Source organism: Urocampus carinirostris, chromosome 4, assembly GCF_059441175.1.
Source record: "Urocampus carinirostris isolate Australia breed hairy pipefish chromosome 4, RoL_Ucar_1.0, whole genome shotgun sequence".
NCBI classification, from domain to species: Eukaryota; Metazoa; Chordata; class Actinopteri; order Syngnathiformes; family Syngnathidae; genus Urocampus; species Urocampus carinirostris.
In genome coordinates, this window is record NC_142352.1 from 40630742 (window position 1) to 40655168 (window position 24427).

Genomic DNA, 24427 nt, shown 5'->3' on the forward strand with positions numbered 1-24427 from the left:
TTCATTTACAAATATTTTATTCATATTTTCTTTATTGGAATCTGTAGGGGCAATATAATATTTTTTGTGCATATCCTTTAACACATTCAAAACTTTTTTTTACGGTTTTAGGAGTTAAATATAATTCATTCAATTATATACAGTATCAAATACACCTGTGTGATCTAGAAATACATCGGAAATGAATCATTTGAAATTAAAACGTATGCATCTATGTGTTGCTGTGCTTACAAAATGGTAGAACAAAAGATCAAAAACATTGCTTAATAAAAAGAAAAACAATCTTTCCCACATATATAATTCTCGGAATGAATATTGGAAACTAAAACAACATGTAATTCCCCATGTACAAAATTGGATTTCATTTGTATTGCCATCAAGAGAGACTTGTTTTTCATTGGTGGGCAATGGCCCTGAAATACCCAATAATACCCAACAATCAAGTTGTTTTTGCAAATATATGACTTGAGAATTCTGAGAAATGCGCTAACATTTTGGTTAAATATACCAAAAAGACCTATGCTAATCATATTGAAAACATTAGCGTTGGTGTTAGTAAAAAGAGAACTTGGCACAAGTGTTCGTTAACCTTTGGTGTAAATTAACCATGAAATACATACTTAAAGGTTTGACTTTCTGCAGCTTTACCATGAAATTACGGCGTAAAACAAAAATTCTCCCAGGTCTAACAGGAGGAAATGTTTATGGAAAATTCACTTGCATATGTATGGGTTGCTGTATTATATTTCAATATTTGTAGCTGAAAAAATGGTTAAAGAGAGCGTGTGTATTATTTGCCCACAAGATATCACTATATTAATTGTTTGATCATATTACTCCAATTTTAGCTAACTTGCACTGGCTCCCTTCTGTTTAAGATGTGACTATATGGTTTTAAAGTTACTAACATACGAATATTTGCACGGACTTGCCCCTTCTTATTCCTCCGATTTGATTTCCCCCTCCGTTATGGCTCGGAATCTCCACTGAAAAAATGCTGGTCTACTTGAGACTTCAAGAGCCATGACATATCTGCAGGCGAGAGTGTTCTCCATTTGGGCCGCAGTGTTGGGGAAGGCCTTGCCTTCTGAGATAAGATCTGCAACCTCACTGACAGTGTTTAAATCTAGACTTAAGACACACTTACAGTATATCATATTGCTCATGATTGATGTCGGCCTAATAAGTAAGTTTATTGCTGAATTGTAGAATGCAACATACAGGTATTTTGAAGCCTGGTCATCCTGGAAGGGGGATTACCTTCTGTTTGGCCTGTTTAAGATTTTTTATTTTCCTCATGCTGAGGTTTTTGAGATTTTGCTTGCCCACATGCAGGTTTCAGATCTGGGGATGTTAAAATTGTGGCCTGTGCTGTCCTTTGTGACTTTGTGTGATTAAGGGCAATACAAATAAATGTGATTTGACTAGTGCAACTAAAAATGAGTGCAAAAAAAGCACACAGAACAACACAAAAAGCACAACTCTTCTACTCATCTTTTTGTCCAGCCTTTGAGGTTTTTGTTTGTTTCTAGTACCTGTAGCAAGACGGTGGACAACTATATCAGCTGCCTCTAGGTGAGGCCCATGTTATATAAAACTTCTAGACCTACAAGTAATTTTAAAGATCTACGTTTACATGACAGTGTTTGGGCTGAATTTTTATCTATTTTTTGCCTATTATCGTCAATATCGGGGGGGCACTCAATAATACACACTTTCCCTTTAACGTCAGGTAAAATTATAGAAGGCTTGGGTAACAAATGTTCATCTTTTACCTAAATGTGGGGCGAGTTGTTTGAGATGTCCTCAAAGGTTCAACTTGCTGACGCCCTCTACTTTCACTATTTTCATGATTTCATACCCCTCCTCGCAGGTTTTCTGTTAGTGTAGTTTAAAATTGGGAAAGCCAACCAAGCCGCTTGACAGAGGCTGCAATGATGACTTTAGCCAGAAGATGGTGTCAGCGAAAATGTCAAAATTCTGGGCAGCATTGTTAAAGGTGAGCAAGTGACAATACAGTAGTGAGCAGCATCAAAAACAGTGTTTGACCAATAAGCAGGAATACAGAGAGGCCGGTTTACATGTTTTTAACAGATTCATTGCAAGCCCAATGTATATAATCAACTCCTCCATACTATTAACATGCACACTTGCTGCTTTCTGAAGCCTCTGTCAAGTCTGCGTTGTTCAGGCTGTTTGTTCTGAAAGTGCCGTCAGGGATCCATGACTTGTCCACGCATCGTTCCATCCTCTTCATGATGAGGTCGAGCAGAACCTCCACAGCCTGGTTGACATTCTGGCCGTTCGCCGCGCTCGTCTCGAAGTAAGGGATCCTGTTGGGTAGCAAAAACAGGATCAAGATGAATTCAAAAAGCTAACAAAACCTGTATTTATTTACAATACAGGTCACTGCTCTGAAATAACTTCACTAATCTATTGGGGATTCCTTTGAAAAGAGTATTCGGCTCTCATCCATTGGACTATTTGTCTTTTTTGTAATGAGCCAGAGCATGACACTTTACACATGTGGGCAAATATTGACTTTTCCAGGAGGGCCAATCGAGTCTGACGTCGTCTTCTCATTGACTTGAGCAAACAAAGTGGCCGCTGCCTCCTTGACAAACATTTTAAGGTGGGTAGACGAAACCTACCCATATTTATCTGCCTGCTCCCGTGCTTCTTCCTCACTCACAGCTCTTTGATCGGACAAGTCGCATTTGTTGCCACACAAAATCACATCTGGATTCTCACAGTAGGCGTGAACCTGTAATTGGCCTGAAAGAAACATTTTCCTTTATGTGAATTTTTCCAACCATAGTCTATATACAGGTTTCTTACACCTTTTTCATGGCGAAATTCAAGCACATTCTATGGACTTTCAAAGCCAATCTTCCAAATTTTAAAGTACCATCAAAAGAAGAAATCTGATGCGAATGATTTTGCATATCCACAAATGTGTCTGTGATTTACATAAGTATTTTTCATCAAAATATAGGATCTCGTTAATTTGAATAACCTGTAAATCTCTCCCCATATAGGTTTTGGATAAAAATGACGGCAATATGAAACTTACATTTTCAGTTGCAGGAAGATCTTCCTTTTACAATTTACCACTGGGAAACGCTACCGTGATTTTCAGCATTGCCCATAATAAATGCCCATAATTGATTCGTAATCTTTGCACTAATACACATTTCATAGTGCCCGGTCTAGGTGTAGCATGCGCCTGTCCTCTTGGGCGCGACCCGTGGGGGGCGATGACGCTTCCGTTAATCAGCTTATGCCAGCTGCCGTTTATCACGGGCGAAGAAAAAATGTGACAGCAAAGCGAAGCCACCAGAGAGCAGAGTCGCCGTTATTTCTAAGCAGACCTATTTTCTTCATTTATTAGGGGGTCTGTTGAGTCAGACTGCCAAGAAACATGGCAAGAATTTCAAAACTTCATAAGCACTTCACCCAAAATGCAAACACTTTTTAAACTTTGAAAACACAATGTCCAAATTCAAGCATTTTCAAGCACCAGTAAAAACCCTGTATATAAAATTTCATACATCCATTTTCAATGTAAACATATTGTCTTTGTTGAGTTCCACATTGTATAATGTCAGCTAATCTCCCTCTAATGATTGTTTATATCTAGGGCTGTGACAAAACATTATTTTAATAATCTTCAGTTAATTTCTTGATTAATCACTTATTTAGAAAATATTGATTTCAGTACACGTAAAACAACATTATTTCAAAATATTAATGTTGACAACGTACATTTACGATAATTCTAGTTTTGTTTTGACTAGTATGCATTGATTGCATCATTGTAACTGTCCTGCAATAATTTTGCTGATCTTTGATTACCTCAGCCTGTAGGGGGGATTTTTTTTGTAACCTAGGGGATTTAATAAAAACAAAGGCCTCAGGGTAGGACTTTTAGAACAGATGTGGAATTTGGCATCGTGAAGGTTTCTTGTACAGTCTTCACCAGTTCTCCTTGCAAGTTCAAAATTCATCGACATCATCTCTCCTTATTTAGGGTGTCTACTGAAGAATAAACTTACCAATTTCAATTGATGGTTTCACCCATAAAAACTTCACTTCTTCCACAGTAATTAACAATGGTGAAATACATTACCAACATTATCAGCACTCTTAGAGTTCATTCAGTGTGAAATAAAAATACTTACTCATCCAGTTTCGAACATTGAGAAAACTTTGCTCATTGGTAAGGTCAAACAAGAGAATGAAGCCCATGGCATCCCTAAAGAAAGCTGTGGTCAAACTGCGAAACCTGGCAGTAAAGGCAGAGGAAAGAAAAATGGTAAATAATATGAGTAGGAATATGTGAAGAACGAAATACAGGTTGGACAACCTTTCCTGTCCTGCCGTGTCCCACAGCTGCATGTGGATGTTCTGTCTTCGACCTGAGGAACCGTCAGGACCAGTTGAATTGTATGTCTGTTGAAAACAGAAGCTACTCTTAAAGTGTGAATAATCCAGATTCCCTATTCATTCATTTTGCAGCCGCTTATCCTCAATATGGTGGTAACTTTGAGCAGTGGGCAGGGAACACCCTGGACTGGTTGCCAGCCAATCGCAAGGCATATAGATGTAACGGGTGTAATAATAACTTTTGTTTTATTGAAATTCCTGCTGAAATATGTGTATAGTCTTTGGTAAGTGTCCTGCAAGGATGAGTCCAACAGTGCCACCTGCTGGAATGGGGTGGGGTTTGGTTTTGGCTTCTGACATGTGACCGGGAGGCGGGGTTTGTTGGCAGTTTTCAGAGGGAACTGCTACTGGTAAGACACATCTTTTGGTGCTCCACAAAAGAAGTTAATTTTAAACATTATAACCACAGCTGACAAATCTCTCAACATGCACAGTAATGTGATTGATGTTGTCAAGCTGTTTAAATTTATTTTCGTTTTGTTTCTGTTTTACTAAAATATGAATTCCCCTTGTAGAGATCAAAGAGATCAAAGCCAGCAGAAAAGCTAAAGTTGTGACTCATTCATTTGCAGGTAAATTGTACCCGTTTTTATACTCATTATTGTTTTTATTTCTATTTTCTCATATACAATAAAAAGGATGATGTTGGTTAAAATTCAGACTAAAGAAAAATATGTTGAATTCATTGTAAACGTTAAAAATCCACTATACGATCTATATTCTAAAATGTATTTTATGTAAATTGAAAAGAAAGCTATTTGATATGCTTTGCAGGGCAGTTTTCAGAGGGAACTGCTACTGAGATCAAAGAGATCAAAGCCAGCAGAAAAGCTAATGTTGTGACTTATTCATTTGCAGTAACTGTAATAAAAACCTCATCATCCAGTCCAGCGTGAATATGGATCTTTGGTGGGACAAGTACACCGCGGTTACATAGAGACAAATCATTTTTCAATTACACATTGATTCCTGCCATCAAACTTTTTGGTACGCGGGCGGAAACCAATGTGCCCGGAAAAAACCCACTCAAGAACGGGGAGAATATCCAAACTCCACACAGGGAGGCTGGTAGCTGGAATGGAACCAGGGACCTCTGAATAGTGACGTAGTGTTGCAACTACCTTGGATCGGCCCTCTTACCCAGCACCATTGGCCACTTTGTAGTTGTATGCCTGAAATGTGACTGATGAGTACTTTTATAGCACCTCTCCCTACCTCGTCTGCAACTTCATCCTGCCTGCCAGGCAAAAGAGAGGGCCAAACCTACGCTCCCACCCCTACCAGAAGCTAAAAAAAGACAGATGCAAATGGTAAGCGCAGAGCACCGTGACCTTTTTTTCAACTACATAAAAAGACAACTCCAGGTATAATCTGTGTGGTTAACTGGTCTGCTAATGTGGCAACACCACAGATCAACATAAACAACATGAACAAAATCTCACTTTGCAGAGAGCAACAAGCTGCAACCAAAACTATAAAAGTGTAACTGTTCCTGAATCAAAACCTATAAATACATTTTTTACTATGGAAACAGAGCCAATGAGATACAATTGATACTTTTTTTTCCATTACAGACTTCATTTGCAAAATATTGTGCAATGGAAGGTACTTTACTTCCCTTGTTGACAGTGTTATAAAGATGGACTTCCGGTTCAAGTAAAAGCTGGCGCAACAGGCTGCCGCTACTCCACGGTTACTTTTTAAAGTTAGTTTTTTGCTGGCTCTATTGCCTCATTTTGGCCTGTATTTCAATATTTTGTGGGAGTTAAGGTGTTTTTATACTTTGATCCGCCGCTCCTATGTTTCTTCTCGCTGCGCTCGTTTGCTAAAGCTAGCCCACCTGTTGATTCAGATTCAGATCTACTTTATTGTCATTCTAGTACACGTGTATACAGAACGAAATGTCGATACATCTGACCTGCAGTTTCCTTGAATGTACAGACATAAATAAAATGTTGTATTGAGTTGGAGTATTGAGTACAAATAATATACTAAATAATTATGGCTATGTATAGTATTTTACAGTAGTGCAGAGAGTGCAAGAGGAGCAGTCGACATGATGTCGACTGACAATTCCTTTATTTTGTTGGGTCGGACTCCACTGGCGTGATGCAATTATCCAGTGGTAGTCGCTCCTGTATAAGTTCTGAATCTGCCGCTACAGACACCCTGTTAGCACCCGGACATAACTTTCTTCCCCTTCCAAGGATACATTCATCATGACGCCCGCAGGATCCTCAATCACCACAACTCTTCCTCAACAATCAAATCGTTCTGGTCCACTACTCGATGTCCACTCCGGTAGGGTTGTGGATAGCAGTGTATTAGATGACCATCCTTCAATTTCCATCGGTAATGCTTTACATTAAACTCTCATACAAACAACATCACCGGGTCAGCTTACTTTCACCAGCGCTCCATCAACCGTCTTCATCCCCCCACACCATCACCATTCTCAACCATTGCCTTGTCACATCACGCATTGACCGTTGATTAACTAATCTGATCTCATCTTAAAATTCTCTCCTCTTTAGTCTACCTCAAAAGCTCCTCCATGAACCTAAGCAGGTCCAGAACTCTGCTGCCCACATTAGCACTAAAATCCCCTCTTGCCATCATATCACCCCTGTCCTTTGGCAACTTCACTGGCTCCCAATGAACAAAAAAAAATCATATACAAAGTACTTCTGTACACATACAAGGCCATCCGCATACTTGCCCCTCCCTACCTGTCCGACCTCATTCACATAGCCACGCCATCCCGCACCCTCAGATCTTCTTCCTCAGTCCATCTCACTGTACCTGCTGCACGTCTCAGCTCCATGGGGAGCAGAGCTTTCAGCCGCTCTGCCCCCCAGCTCTGAAACTCATTACAACCGGACATCCGGAATTCCCCTACCCTATCCACCTTCAAATACGGACTCAAAACCCATCCCATTAGACTCGTCCATTTTGCTTCATATACTTTGTTTTTATTCTGTATTTATTACTTGCTAGTTCGATTCATGTTTGATTTTCTGTGTACAGCAACCTTGGGTGTCCCGAACGGCACTTTGAAGTAAAATGTATTAATATTATTATTATTACTATTATTTATATTTTCTTTACATTGCTGCTTTTTTGGTTTGACTATAGTGGCTTTTGTTCTGACACACTTGTAACAGAAATTTTTCAATTCATTTTTTTCATACTTTTAAAGTTTGCAATGTAGTTATTTAATTTAAAAAAAACAACACATTTTTTTTACCAAATATTTGTCCTGCATTTATCAACATTTTAAACAAACTCAAAAGGGAAGGGTTCAATTATTCAATGATCATGACATATTTAAGCAAAAAGTATGGTATAAGTACTACCCTGTATTTACTTGGATCCGATCTATACCAAAATTCCCAGTATCCCTAGTGCTGACCAGACAGCCGACGTGCCGCCACAGATTTAACAGGCAAGTCTAATTCTTCAATAACGGAAAATAAGTAAACAGAATAATATTTTACCCTGGGCAGCACGACAGCTGATTGGTTAGCGCATCTGCGGTACAATTCTAAGGTTATGGGTTACCAGCCTTCCTGTGTAGAGTTTGCATGTTCTCCCCATGCTTGCATGGGTTTCCTCTGGGCACTCCGGCTTCCTCCCACATTCCAAAAACATGCATTTTAGGTTGATTGTCCCTAGGTGTAAATGAGGAAGTGAGTTGTACGTCTCGGTGTGCCCTGCGACTGCCTGGCAACCAGTTAAAAGTGTCCCCTGCCCACTGCCCAAAGAAGCCTGGGATGGGCTTTAGAACCCCTCCGACCCTACTGAGGATAAACGGTACAGATAATCGAAGGATGGATGGATGGATGGATATTTTATCTTGCTCTTAAGAGAAAGTTACTTTTTGCCACCTGCCTTTATACTTCATGAGTTATCGCTCGAAATGAGTGTTGGAATGCATGTCAAACCGGAGTTCCGTGGTCAGTAAAAGAGGGCTCAATGAATGAAAGAAGACTACAACATGATTGAACAGTGTTGGGTGCATTTTCATATTAGAGTCTACTCATTTTGCTATTCACAACATCAATTGTATTTGCCTGCATGATAACATTTCTCATTTGTAGCCCGCCATTATGCATACTAATTTTTTTGTAGTATTTAATCACACAGAAAAAAAGTTATTTGCTGAGAAATAAATCTATTTCTTGTATTCTGGATATGAAGATCTTTGTGAAATGGTCTGGTTGACCCAAAAGCAGAAGTTGATTATAAAAAAGAAGCAATAAAACCAAAGTAAATACTTGAAAATAGGGTTGTCAAAATAACACACGAAGCGTTTTTCAATGGCTCATGTCAAAGACTACTTGCTACTGAAACAAATCTATTATACACTGTGAACTGTCTTTTACAAATATACAAAATAGATAACCTCAAAATATTTATCTTTATAAAACTGATCGATTTTATAAAAATAAAAATGTTTTCCCCGACTTTTAGTACAATTTTAACCTCTGCATGTTTACCACACTGTGTTGCAGGTATGTTATTTCTCCTTCAATGTAGCACTCATTTTGTTGAAGTGCCGCGGACTTGCAGTTTCGTGACTGGGGCTGCTCATGTGTGTGCGTAGATACGCAGTTGCACCCTAGTGATGCATTCAGGGAGATTTGGTTAATTTGATTAATAACTACAGAAATACTTCAAACAAGTAAAACTTGATAGTGGACGCAATCTATCTTTCTATATACCGAAGCCATATCCCCCACACTCGCATTCACCAAACATTCATTCCCCTTTCTCTCTTCTCAACCTGACATGAACATTAAGCTTACAGCATAACAAGGGGTGAGTTGCTGTGCCATGCAACCCTTCATCATCAGAGAGTCCCGACGCATTCACTGGTTTGCCCGTTTTCCATCATATGCGTCAATATCAGTCATTATTAACTATCCTTACCCATTCACATCTATCTTTAGTACACACTCTGGCATCCATTAAATTAACTGACCTCACATACAGAACAAGTTTCACCCCATCCATCCAACCATATTTAGGCCTTCTTCTCGTTCCATTTCCCACCACTTCTGCACTAGATACACTTTTAGTCAAACAGCCTTCATTGATTCTTTCCATATGTCCAAGCCATCTCAGAACATTTTCATCAACCCTCACAGCAAGCTTTCTCACCACACCAGTTTTCTCCTTACTTCCTCATTCCTTAACCGTTCTAGTCGTGTCACTCCACAAATACTACACAAACATTAATTTCAAAGACATTTAACCTATTACGCTCATTTACTCTCGAACCCCACGCATCTGAGCCATACATGACTGTTGGTACCACCAAACTTTTCATACAATCCTCGCTTTACATCCAATGGCTTGCATTCTTCATCCACCCTCTTCTTCACATCATCCTTCAAGCCACCACCTGCTACCACATACGAAAACAATTACCTAAAACCGTCTAACCCCTGCAACTTTACACCATCCACCAAAATCTCTAATCAACCTACCTCACCACCTATCGAATACCTCATTACCTTACTCTTGTTTAGATTCATCTTAAGCCTTCTCCTCTTAGACAGTCTATCAAACTCCACTACCATAGCACTCAGTTCCTTGGCAGAGTCAGCCATCAAAGCAGTGTCATCAACAAACAACAGCTGACTTACATGCAACCCACCCTCACACACTACACCTGTTCTCTCTGCTCTTACACACACCTCACACACCACTCCATCCATATACAGAGTGACACATCCTTGCCGCAAACCCACTCTTACGGGAAACCACTCGCTCACTTCACTCCCAACTCCCATACAAGCTCTACTATTCTCATACAGGCTTTGCACAGCACGCAGCAAAATCACCACATATCAAGAGTTTGTTGAAATTTAGAAAGTGAACACTTGGTGTGTTAAAAACAACATTGAGTTCTTAACGCGCTCTTAATGTGAACTTGATAAAAGCAGCAGCTTACCACTCGTTTTTCTCTGAAGTCAATTCCCACCGTAGTGATGAACTTGGAGTTGAACCTGCCATCAGTGTACTGGTACAGGAAACTGGTCTTTCCCACTCCGGAGTCGCCCAAGGCTAAGAACTTGATGAGGTAATCGTATTCCCCATCAGACATAGTGAGAGGTGAAGTTCTACAAAACCCATAAAACAAATTTCATCACTTAGTAATGATTAGAAAAACACTATGTTCAAAAAAAGTCAAGAGGTAATTTTCACTTGTGACAAAATAGCTGCTGGCCGAGATGAATCAATATGATTACTATCTTTGTGCTGTCCTTATGACAACTAGTTTCATTCAATAAGTAAGTTACTATGTTTAAAATGTAATGCGATATTATAAAAGGATGTAAGTTCATAAAGAACTGTTTTACATAGATGCGTTTTGAGTCAAAAATATTTCGTGAAATGATACTACTTCCAGGTAATAGTACTTCCATGGTGTCTCTGTCACTTCTTGCTCTTTGATCCAGTTGCCATTTAGTAGTCACACACAGACTGAGAAGACAAGTGAATGTTCTTATCTGTCTCCATATATGCCGTTAGGATTAGCAAGGCAATGCCGTAAGTTTCTAAAAGTGTTTATCCTATGTATAAAGAACTGAATTTTTTAATAGTTGACGGATGTTAAGTTTATGTACTTTATTGTTGTGAACATACTGGCACATGGACTCAGTGTATTCTAATGCACTTTGCAGTTTTCACCATTCGACGAGGTAATTAAAGCTACAGTTAAACATCAAGTTCCTTATTTGGGCTAACGCTTGGTGTCATACCGATGACATTAAAATATTATTTCATATAACATTTTATATACTGATTTCATTCAGCAATTAACACTGTGTTTTTCACACTAGTAGAACATATTGTCTAGAAAATCATTGTCTTGATTTGCTCTTTAGGGCTCCTAATTAGCAAACATTGCATTTAAACACCTAACATGGTCAAGTAAATCCAGCCAAATGAACGTGTGCGTGTGTCATATGACTACTGTGCCAAAAAAAGAAAAAAAAGCATTCTAACAAACCTAACATTCTTTCACCGTGAACTTCCCCACTGATCCTTTCATGTTGAGCCATAAGCAGCTTAAGGTCCTTTTTCGTAACCAAGATGGATGATGAACTCAAAGTGTTGCTAACTGCTAACATTAGTATGTTTGTGCATGGAGCATGAATTCAGACCACAAGGAATACTGTTGAGAAAATAACTGAAGTGAATATTTGTGCACATTTCACACTTGAAACATAGCACACATAGTTCAGTTTTTTTTTTCTTCAGCCGCAGGAATAACTCTAATCGTCTTGGATTACTAATACTATCAATTACCCAGTAAGCTTTTGGCTATATTTATTTACAATTCATTGATTTATTTTCCTGCTAGTTCAGTGCTCGGCAGCCCAAAATGTTGAGTCATATTGGACAAATTTTTTTTTAAAAAAAAATTAAAAGCCTTATATAAGCCTTATAACAAATGCAACAAATGTCCAAGAAAAACGTTTTGAATGAAAAAAACAAAAACACTGTAGTTTGCCAGAAGGGGGATTGCCTCATGTGCGGTCCCTTCTCAAGGTTTCTTCATTTTCCTCATGGTGAGGTTTTTGAGGTTTCTTTGCATTCATGTAGGTTTCAGATCGGGAGATGTTGTTATGGTGGTCTGTGGAGCTCATAGACTTAGTGTCATCACGGGCTATATAAATCAACACGGCTTGACTTGTCTAGCCATCATTCTGTGATGTAAAAAAAAAAGAACAAGACCTAATGTGACTTTCAACTTGGAAAATTGAATTCATAAAATCGAATTGGCAAGCTTAAAATATAAATGACAAATTATACTGTTGCAAATTCCTTTTAGAGCTAATCAGAATCACAAATCATGATTATAAAGAATCAGCATACACGTGCAACAGTTTTGTATTGGACTAAAAAAAGTTATGTAGGAATTTCCAGACAGATTTTATTTTTTACCTCATTTAAAGAGTTTTCTCTCTTGACTTCCTTATAGTTTGAAATGTAAATGTATACTAGTAAAAAAAAGGTGAAAAACACGCTTCAGTGTGAGTTAAGTTTTTCGTTGGGATTAATGATTGTGCCAATGTACCAAAGTAGAATAACAGCCAAGAAGTCTACCTTTACAAATAATTAAACTTTATATAATTAAGCATGCAGCACGGCAGCGCAGTGGTTAGCGTGTGTGCGGCACAGTTCTAAGGTCTTGGGAACCTCCTGTGTGGGTTCAAATCCAGCTACAGGACTTCCTGTGCGGAGTTTGTATGTTCTCCCCGTGCTTGCGTGGGTTTCCTCCGGGCGCTCCGGTTTCCTCGAACATTCCAAAGACATGCATTTCAGGTGGATTGGACGGTCCAAATTGTCCCTAGGTGTGAATGAGCGAGCGAGCGAGTTGTCTGTCCCTGTGTGCCCTACGATTGGCTGGCAACCAGTTCAGGGTGTCCCCTGCCAGATGATTGCTGGGATGGGCTCCAGCACCCCCACGACCCTACTGAGGATAAGCGGTGCAGCCAATGAGATGAGATGATTAAGCATTTGTACGGTGAAATATTTCCCACTGCTCGATTCCCCCTGCAGCATGCTGTGCTATGTTAAATCTTGATTATGGTGCAAGGAACAACACAAATTTGTCATTGATCATATTGTTGAGAGTTCAAGGGTGTTTGACCTATCGCTCAATTTTCATTAGAAATCTATAAACCTACTGTATATTTTAGGAGGAGGTAACCTATGGTTCTCATCATTAGTAGATTTGGCTCGGAGATCAAATTAGACCTTCGTTATTTTCATCAATAATTCCAAATGTGAACTGCGCAATAATGACCATAAACCATACAAAACCAAAGCAACACTGTAAGCAAAAATGTCGGTCCAATCTATACAGGTCAGAGTCCTAACTACAGTTTACAATCACATCAACATACTCTATTTCGGCTGTACATAGTTAAGGAATCTTTTATATAGCAGATCATTAAACAATATATGTTCACTGTTGAGATACTCTATGATTAAAAACCCACAGAACAAACTGTGAACACTCATACCCCAAAACGCCAGTAAAGCACCCAGAGCAATTTGATTGAGTGAGAGATAGACATGGGCAGGGCTGTGCAGTCATAGTGCAAGCACTCGCTACTCTTTAAACATGTCAGTAACCTTCTCGTTTGCGGTATTTTGTGACATTTTTACAAAAGGACTTTGCTCGCAGCTTGTTTTGAAACCATTATTTAGGACAAAAAAAGACGACTGAAATGAGATAAACAAGTGACTGCGGGAGGGAAACACATTTTACGTGGTATATTTATATTGACATGGGACAGAGGCTCTGACATTACCATTTCATAAATTTTCTCAAATCATCAAACATCACACAGTGAAATAAAATTCACAGAAAAATTTGCTTTTGCCTGAAGACCAGGTTTGGCAGTTTTGTTGAAAAATATATGGTGTGCCTATCTCGGTTTTTTATTTCTTTAGATAAATAAAAACAGATAAAAATACAAATATTTTGCGTTTATGGATCTTTGGGTGAAAAGTGTTCCCGACCCCTAGTCTATCTTACATGTCAACATGTCTATTTTTTATTCATCCAGCTAGAATCACAACAGTGAAATCGTCTGATGTATTGTAATCAAAATTCTAACCAAAATACATTCGATAAGAACCAAATTATGTTCAACTGTGTTTTGTGTCATTATTTTCCCTGACATATTCAAGTAAGTAGGTAGCTAGACAAAACAATAATCAGCAATCAACATGACTAAAAATCCACGAAACTAATAATAAAAACACAAAAAACCTCTTGTTTTCATTCTTTCCAAACTGCTGGAAAGGAAGTACAGAGGCAAGAGTGAGTTTCCGTCCTGTTGGGGAAACTCCACCTGTCTGACAGGTCTTAAAAACCAAATGTACTTCCCAAAATAGGAAGAAAATGATTTAAGGGACATTAATATTAAGTTAGTGAGATATACCGCTGCTTTTCCTCACCTTTTTTTGTTCTTTGATATTTCGCATTTAAAGAAATTGAAGACATTAGGATCAGATCCAAATAAATATAAAAATCCTTTGAGTAAATTATATTGCATTTAGAATAATTGGAGGCAATTTAGTGATTGCTTATCCACATATTAGAGCAGTGTGGGCCCTCAAGTCTTTTTATCCGGCTCACCAAACAAAAATGGTCAAAACAACAAAATATAAATATATATAACAGTAATTAAAGTACTACTACTAATAAACATGTTTTCTGGGTGCCAATCTTGTCCCCATTGCCCCTATGTGTGTCTACAACAAACATACTACTACAGAAATACTACATCTTTACTTCACTGATGAGTGTGATGTGTCTTGGCAAGTACACTCGGGCAGTGCCCATCCCTCTCCAGGCTGGTTTGTTGGGTAAGGTTTGCTCCCCCACATGAAACCAACTGGTTTCCATGTTTACCAGTAGTAGGAGAAGCCTCCTGATCTGACTCAGATACAGCACCTTCATCATTATTCAGTGTAAATCCCAGTCTTTAGAGATGAGCTGGACCTTTCCATTGACTGGTAGAGACATGTGACAATACTAATTCTAGATCCTAAATCACTGGTGAAAAACTTTGCTGAGTATCTAATTTAGTGCTTAAAAACAGGGACAATATATATTATTTTGCTTTCATTCTGAAAAGAAAAAATACAATAGAAATACTACTAAAATACTACTACAGTAATGCTATAGTAGAAAAATACTACTACAGAAATATTAAAACAGAAATACTACAAAAATACAATTACAGTAATAGTACATATACTAAAGAAATACTACAAAAATACGACGATGAAAATAGTTCAAAAATACTTCTACAGAAACACTACAAAAATACCACTATAGCAATACTACAATACAAAAATACTACTAAATAAATAGACAATATAAATACAAAATAATACTCAAATAAAACTACTAAAACCATACTACATAAATACTACAAAAATACTACGATGGAAAAACTACAAAAATACAAACGCATAAACACTACAAAAATAATACAAAATACAATAATACAACAAACTAAATATCAAATACATTATTTTACCTTAATTGTGAATATTTTGTAACCAATGTGATGTAACTAATTATTAAAAATCAAATATAAATAAATATAAGAACCAAAATCAGTTAGTTCTCCAGGATCGGCCGCTTGGCCAAACTTTTGAATCCAATGTGGCCCGCAACTCTAAATAGTTGCCCATCACTGTATTAGAGGCTATGTAAACTTGTGAAAAGGTGTAATCTAGTATAGTTTAGATTTTTTATTACCATTTATTAACATCAAGAATCCTCTGTTATAAGAATAGAGCCAGGTATTCCAACAGTGGTGTGTAGACTTTTTATATTGTGTGTGTATGTGAAAGTCGTTTTTTTTTTCTCCGCATAAACACGAGGTTAAAAGTGCAAGTTGTCATCCAATTTACTTGACAGTTCATAAGGAAATTGCAATAGTAGGTGTACAACACTGACGGAAGACTCCCTTCTCTTCTGAAGCATTACAAAACACTGAATGAAACCCACAATGGCTGCTTTTTGGAACTGTGATCATAACCAGTAATAAAATCAGTCTGTCATGTCGCGCCTAAAATGCATCATTGAATGGAACGAAACAAAGTAGTTGTACAGTTGGCACGATACAGTACAATTGATTGTACAAAAATTGCATTATTTACTGGAATGCTGTGAATTTGTTAAGGAGCGTATTCATGTGACAGCCAGCTTACTAGATCATGATGTGGTCAGCACGGCGGCTGAGTGGGCAGCAAGTTTTGAGGTCATGGGATCAAACCTTCCTGAGTATGGTTTTGCATGTTCTCCCCGATCTTGCGTGGGTTTCACCTGGGCACTTCGGTTTCCTCCTACACTCCAAAAACATGCATGTCATGTCACAATTCTGTCACTTGCTCGCTAATTGCCTTCACCTGAGCTGACTCTTTCAGCCCCAGCTCCCACTCGTTCCCTAATGATCCCTCTCCCTATTTAAGGACTTCATTCTCGTTCACTCTTTGTCAGTCCGTCAGCGAACCTCAGCACATGCAAGGCAAGCACTTTTTGACTGGCTCCTGTTCTGACTCCAACCTGTTCCTGTATCCCGCCTGATTCCGTCCCCTGTTTCCTGTATCGATCCCCTGTCCCTGGCTTCCCGATCGTCTATGGTTACCTGACTTGCTTGTGATCCACAACCACGCATCGATCTCCTGTCCCGGCTACCCGACTAGCTTCCGATCCCCGACCACGCTTCGTTCTTCTGTCCCGGCTACCCGACTTGCTTCTAATCCGCGACCACGCTTTGTTCTCCTGTCCTGGCTACCACTAGGTGTGAATGAGCGAGTGAGTTGTCTGTCTCTGTGTGCCCTGCGACTGGCTGGCAACCGGTTCAGGATGTCCCCTGCCCACTGCCCGAAGATAGCTGGAATGGGCTCCAGCACCCCCGCGACCCTACTGAGAATTAGCAGTGCAGATAATGGATGGCTGGATGGACAATTTTATAAGAACTTTGATATTTAAGCAATAACTTCAGTGAGCGAATGTCACAATCCACAAATATAGTAAAGTAATCCCTACCGCGGTTTTGCTACTTTGCGGGTATGTGTTGTGCAATGCATCGTGTTCTACAGCAGACAAAACATGGCAAATGCTATCAAGGGGATAGGTTGCGGAAGGCTCTGAGTGTGTATGTGTGGGTTGGGTGGGTGGGGGCCACTGTGACAGGTTGGTGTATGCTGTTAGTAAAATAGCGGGGAGCACACAAGTCAATGTGTCCACCAAAACAAACTGTGAAGCACAACGACAGCTAGTATTTTAGGGACCTGTTATATTGAAAAGAAATTCATCAACTAATTGAAACTCTAAGGAAAGTCAGAAGAGCGCAAAGAAATGGTGATGACCACTGGGTGCTCCGTGGATTGTTATCAGGTCCGGGAAGAGACTGATGCGGTGTTGAGAGAGAAAGCAATAGGGAGACTGTAGGTCCCGCCTATTGCACAACTAGGCTACAAAACAAGTCAAGTTAAGTCACGTTTATTTGTATAGCCCTTAATTGCAAGGAGTCTCAAAGGGCAGTACAGACCACAGACTATTGCAAACCACAGACTATTATGACACCATCCCCTGATCTAAAACCTACATGAGGGCAAGAAAAAACTCAAAAACCTCGACATGAGGAAAAACCTTGAGAAGGTAATCCCTTTTCAAGGATGACCAGCTTGCAATGGATGTTGCATTAACAAACAATAAAAATAAAATATAAAATAATTAAAGTTCAATATAAAATGAAAAATAAAAAAAGGAAATAAAAAGACATTCTTAAGTCACCCCTGCCGAACTTGTATCTCACCAACGCTGGTCCATTACCCAAGAAACGGATGACCTAGAGCTAGAACTCGTGCGAAACCGCTACATTCGTGACTCTTGAATTTTAAATCATCAAGGAAATCTGTCTCACCAAGGATCCCTGATGCTAGCATGCTTCTAGCCAGCCGCTCTCTACATAGCTTTCTTCAACTGGAAGGAGAAGACCCCCAATTTAGTTGTACTGTTGTATAATGACAATAAATACCATTCATTCAACTGCAATGTGTTCTGTGTTTTTATTTGTAAATCAATAGTTGTTACAGATATCTAATAAATAAATTAGGACTGCAACAACTAACTGATAAATAGGCTAAAATCAATGATTAAAAGTATCAAGTACTAACACATTCCAACATTAAACCTAAAAAAAAAACAAATTTGTTGACAAAATTTGGAAAAGTGGGTTTGTTTGGATTTTAATATATTTTTTGTGTATAAAAAACATCTACACATAAATTGAAATGAATTGCTTTTTTGTTTTGTTTTGTATAAGGCGTCGAAATATAATATGGTCTTTGGATAAAGTCGAAGGAAAAGAGTGTCTTACATGTTTGCAGGTATATAGCGTATATTTGTGTGTATTTTTGTTTCATCTGAAGTTAATTGACAAACACTTGGATTTTTTTTAATAGCTTTATATTCTCAAAAATTCTGCTGTTTAGTGCATTATTTTTTATCTTTTAAAAACTTCAATATTTGAAAAAAGAGGAGGAAATTAGAAATGTCTGTAAAAAATGCAATTTATCGATTATTCCCCCCCAAAAAAATCAACCGATTAATTGATTATGTAATTAATCGTAAGTTGCAGCCCTAAAATAAATAAATGTTTCTCGGAACACAATCCTTGCGAAGGGATTACTGCATTTGGATAATAAATACATCACAGAATTTTCTCTACTTGTTAGGTAGATATACTAGTTATAGTTACTCCATATTGAAAATACCTTGATTTTACTGGTTATTTTCTACATCAAAAGCAATTTCTTACTAGAAAGATTACTTTTGAACACTAGAGTTTTAGCATTAACATTATGTCCACACTAATAAACCCAAAGGATTACTGTACAATAGTACGTTATATAGGCCTCAACTTGTCTAAATACAACATTTTGTATTGGTATGCGTTCTTATTCATCTCTGGCAGCAGCCATTTTGAGAGTTGGTGTTGAGAGATGATAACTTGCAAAGAATTCTACAGATGACCAACCACGGTTTGAGCGCATACTTGAGGTACTACGCAGAGTTTGCGCCGACTAACTAGTATAAGGGAAATTATAGTTTGACTGTGCCCTTTGTATGATTTTATCCTCAAAAGTAGCTTAACAAAGCCGATAATTATATCCAGGTGCTGTTTGTATTCTTGCAACAATTGTATCCTCTTGGGGTCTGCGAACTATTAATCAAGATGGCCTTCGTTTTGGTGCTGGGAAGAGCTTACAATTGTGTTCTCTTGGGGCATGGTAACTATTAATCAAGATGGCCTTTGCTTTGGTGCTGGGAAGTGCCCGGAAGCCTGCTCAAAAGTTTTCCTCCCTACATTCCTTTCTTTTCTTTTCCTTAATGTTAATTCATTATGCTCACACACCATCTAGTGACCAGGATTATTCACTTCATTTAAACATGTGTTTTCTCTCTAAACCAATCAGATGATTTTACTGTATTCATAAAACCTTGCCTAAGCCAATCAGATGTGTTGTTCTATGCCTGTGCTTTCCAATGAATTGAGTCTCTAGCCATAGGAGGAGCGTCATTCCTTTCTGAGCTGATCTTGGAAGCAGACCTTAGAAGCACGCGCCTTCGATGGAAGGGATATCAAAACCTAAATCTCCGTTCTTTTCTTTATCCTAGTACAATCTCAAGTTTTAACCTTGACGAGCAGTTCCAGTGAAATGGAAAAAAAAAAACATTTCAGAAATTTGAAAGGAATTTTCTGCAACCGTACAAGAAAACACAAAAAATACCGTAACAACAAAAAAAGTGTTTGAATCGTTTCAACATGGAGAAGTGACCCACCCTGGGCTGCACTCCAGCTCCAAGGATGGAATCCAAATATGCACAACTGGTGGCAGCACCAACTACTTCTTGTTCTATTCTCATGCACTCACTCACAGACATCAAACTGACGCTAAAGTGAATTAAGTGTAACAAATAGAACACGTAATGACCCTCAGCTGGTTCTCATGTGGTTACACTGTTGCAAGACCTTCACACATGTAAGAATCTTGATGTGCCCTTTAAAATCCATTTACTCAACTAGTACATAATAAGCACGATTGCTACTTTGGATGTAAAATAGGCACCGGTTGTTTGCTTCTAGTGAGTCACATACATTCCACTAGTTACAGGGTTTGTACATGTTATTCATAGCCAAATTCAAGCACTTTTTAAAGAAGTCTTAATGCCAATGTTCCAATTTCTCCAGTAACCATTATAAGAAAAAAATCCGGTGTGAATTATGTATTTTGCAATGCCACATACATGTCTGCGATTGTCATATGTGATTTTAAATCTTGCATGTGCATTTATTAAGAAATATGACTTTTAGGTCTTGAGTAAATCGCACATATATTTGTTTTAGACAAACCTCTCCCCATATAGGTGTTAAGTAATTATGACAAAGTTCTTCCCATTACAATTTAAGACTGGGAAAAGCTACCTTCAATTTTTGCATGGCCCATAATAAATGTCCATAACTGATTTGTAATTCTTGCACTAATACACATTTCCTAGTGCCCTGTTTAGGTGTAGTATTCAACAGTCCCTTTGGGCACAACCCGTAGGGGGCGATGACGCTTCGAAAGACAATGCTGTACACACTAGTGCCCGCATTACAAGCATTTCACCCAAAATTAGAGCTCATTTCAATCCTTGAAAACACAATGTTAAAATTCAAGCATTTTCAAGGATTTCATGCACCCATATGAACCCTATACTTAAAATATAGCACCTCACAATGTAAAGCAGTAGCAGAAATAAAACTTCAACTACTACTACTACTAGTAAGCAGGACAAAAAGCATAAACTGACCTTATATCATACTTAACACTAAAGTAGCCTAGTTTAAAAAAAAAAACAAATTCAGACAAGTTTCACTAGGAGTAAAAGTAGCATACTTTTGTTCACTAGTGAATAGTTTTGCTCCATTAGTATCGTGTAGTCCTTGCTACAACAACTACGGCAAAGTTGTCCTACTGGTGTGCAGAAAGTGCATTCAGTGAAGGGTAGTGGTTTGGAGAAACTAGTTAGTAGTGGGACACAGTAGAACAAGTATTTCTACCAGTGCTTTGAAATGCCCTTGCATGTAGTAGTTGATCCTTAATTGTCTTTACTACAAAATGAAGTATGTCAAATGAGAAGTAAACCTTCATGATAAAGATGTGAAGTAGTTGACGATGGTAATCTACCAATACAAATGCATACATTATAGAATTCTACAAGCTAAAGCGACAATCTGCATTATTTGACTGGTAGCTTTGTAGTGTAACTGAAAATGAGTGCTAAAATGCAAAAGGTAGAATACAAAATACAGAGACTCGAAGCGACAAAATATGACCACTTTCTTCTCATTTTTTTGCCAGTATTTTCACAAGCTTTTTGTTTTCTTTCGGCGCACGTAGTAGCAAGATTGACAACAATTATGGCAGCTCCCTTAAGGTGAGACTCACAAGATGAATAACAATATCTCGACCTATGAGTATTTTAAGATTGCACATTTATATAACAGTTAATTAATGTAGTTGTGCCTATTATTCATACTGTATATAAATGTGCTAAATAATATTAAATGTCCCTTTAATACCAGAACTAGTACAAACCTCTACAATAGTTGATGGTGGAATGATAAACATACAATTCAAACATTTTATCACTTGTCATCCAAATTGAAGTTTTATATATTTACAGTACATTAACTTGTTTTATTGGTAAGGCAAAGTGATCATACTGGCAAGTACTTAAAGGAGCTGTACAGAATTTGTAACTTTCTTGCTGATTGCCACCATCTCATGGCTTGTGTCATCATTGGAGCCTTAATCAGCTCGTTCATTATGTACTGCATGTGCAAGTATGTGCATTTCTTAAACACTCGTGAATAAATGCTGCTTTTGTAATCATTCTCAAGGCATGGTTTTGCGGTTAGACTCTACTTGAAGCAGGCTTTTTTAATTTCACCAATTTTGTATTTACACAACCATAAGGCACACATGAAAGTCTCTGATTTTTTTCAAATTGTGCAGCGCCCCCTATCATGCAGTGCGCCCTGTGTGTGTCATAAAGCAGCAGTGTGGGAAGTGTGGACGTCACTGTTAAAGGGCGAGGTGTGGGCGTGTATCTAAGGCTACGTTCACATTGTAGAGCAGAATGCTCAATTCATTTTTAGTTCAAATCCGATGTTTTTGTGAGATCACTTCCACCTAAAAGCCACTAGTATGCGATATCCTATGACTTTTAAGCAGACATGGGGACTTGAGACTTAGTGACTTGGACTCGAGTCGACTCGAGTCGCTGTTTTTATGACTTGTGACTTGACTTGGACTTGGCAATCTAAGACTCGGGACTTGACTTGTGACATGACTTGCCCAAGAAAAAAATACTTGGGACTTACTTGGGACTTGAAGGTGAAGACTTGAGACTTACTTGAGACTTGCACATGTGTGACTTGGTCCCATGTCTGCTTTTAAGTGTCTCCCGTTTGAACGCCACAAGTGTCTCAAATGCGCAGAAAAGGACACATGACATCAAAATGCAATGCGCAACTTGTTTGCAGAAGTACTCATGGATGATAACGCCATAGCGTATTTAGCAATTTGAAAGTTATTGTGTTACCAGAGGCTGAACAGAGTTGTCCCCCCAAATATTAATGAATCCAAAACCTCACTTTCCTTGAATTGAGTTATTTCCATGTTTTCGTCTGCCGTGGTGTGTTGATTTATACGCCACAATAAAGAACATGGAAACTGAGCACCCGCAAGAGAATTGAAGATTAATGAATTGATGGTTCGCAAGTGGAGGAATCTAAAAAAACAGCCTCGACAGATCAACAAGACGCAGCTGAGCTGCTGCAGAAATAAGGTGAGTTTGCCCGAGTAGGAGGAAAGAGGCGAGCAGTGGACCATCTAGCAAAGCACAACAATAAAAGACTTTTCAGACCCCATTCTGTGTATCGCTATGGTGCTTTTTTTTAATCTGTGTGTTTTACTTTGTTGTCAATACTTAAACCAAACTACAATCAAACTCAGTTTTACTCTTGTTATATTTCTAAATACGCACACTTGTATGTTTGTCTGTGTTGTTGTAAGTCAGCAGCGGGCACCTGCGCCCGATTGTACTGTGCCTGTGTTAAATACAGAAATAGAACCAGCTACTGAGACTTTACTTTTTAACACGGTGCGCCCTTTGGTCATGAAAATATGGTAAGAAGAAACAATCCACAGGAACGAGCATGAATTCAGTCTACAGCACTCCTCGCATTACCCCTACCTAATGTATTTTGCCCTGAACAGCTTTCCTAAAAGTAAGACAAAAAGAGATCGGCGCAGTGGAAAATAAAGCATATGGCTCTTTGAACTCAGTAGGGCATCTTTGACAAATATTTAATTTAGAAAATATTTAACTTTCAACTTTTTAGGACACCAAATAAACGAACCCCACCTTTAAGGACAAATGTCATACAAAACAGTAATAGAAGACGGTAGGACAAGATAAATGCTAGTTGAGATCCATTATTTACTTGTGAGCATGGATATTTTCAAGTACATGATGAATTACTTGAAAATGTCCAGTACACTGTCTTAACCAGTACAAAGTGTGCATTCGAAAAGGACAGCTCTGTTATTAGATAGACATAACTGGGGAAACTGCGCTTTTATTACTACTAGCGACAAAACTACACTAAGTCGAACATTTTATATTATTAGGACAAGTTTTTCCAAATGCCAATCAGCTAGTTATAGTCCTGCAACAGTTTCAAAGTTTGACGACTACCGTGCAGATGTGTTTCACACGTCACATTGTAGTGGAAATGAAGGTACCAGAAATAAACCTTAGTGTTAGCTGCAAACAGATGCTACTGGCTGACATTTCCTTATAGCTGACCTTACTCACCACTTGTTGCTTGGATTGCGTGGAAAAAAATACTCGCAGTGTAAAAACTGAAAATAAAGAGAATAAATATATCACGTCAATGAAGAGCCATGCAAACTGGTTAACTGTGACTACCTCATTTGGTGAAGAGAACCCAACTAAAGTTGAGAGAGAAAACAACAGCTCCTCCTCCTCGCCGGGCTCAGACATGTCAATTTCATCACGGATCCGCTTAAGGAACGCGTTCCTAAACATGCCCACAAATCGTTTTTGTTATGAACGAATTTCCCATTTGGAAACCTATTGGTCTGAAGAATCACCAATTCGTAATTTTTATTGCTGACTGCGACGGCCGACGGGAAAATCCTTAAGAGCCCAAGTGAAGTAACGGTTACGCGTCAGTTACTATGTGGCAGCAAGAAATTCAAAAGCCTTAAGAAGTATAAGTCATTGAATACGCAATCAAGAACTCGAATAAGTCTAATTTGTTTCCGGGTCAGGCTGGCAATTTTT

The 24427-nt window shown here is 38.4% G+C and overlaps 1 protein-coding gene across 4 annotated transcripts; it reads right to left on the reverse strand.

The window, feature by feature from the left end:
- On the reverse strand, nt 1-24374 carry rab27a (RAB27A, member RAS oncogene family). Of its 4 annotated transcripts, XM_088334572.1 has the most exons (8): nt 24235-24374; nt 24050-24161; nt 23936-23982; nt 10406-10574; nt 4367-4452; nt 4182-4285; nt 2652-2775; nt 1-2333 (listed from the first exon to the last, which is right to left on the reverse strand). In XM_088334572.1, the coding sequence occupies exons 4-8, from the start codon at nt 10556-10558 to the stop codon at nt 2138-2140; spliced, it is 663 nt and encodes a 220-aa protein (XP_088190698.1). In that variant the 5' UTR covers nt 10559-10574; nt 23936-23982; nt 24050-24161; nt 24235-24374; the 3' UTR covers nt 1-2137. The 4 variants fall into 4 exon arrangements, with proteins under 4 accessions (XP_088190698.1, XP_088190696.1, XP_088190699.1 ...); XM_088334570.1 differs by having other exon boundaries at nt 23936-24161; XM_088334573.1 differs by having other exon boundaries at nt 23927-24161.
- Between the last annotated feature and the right edge of the window lie 53 nt (nt 24375-24427).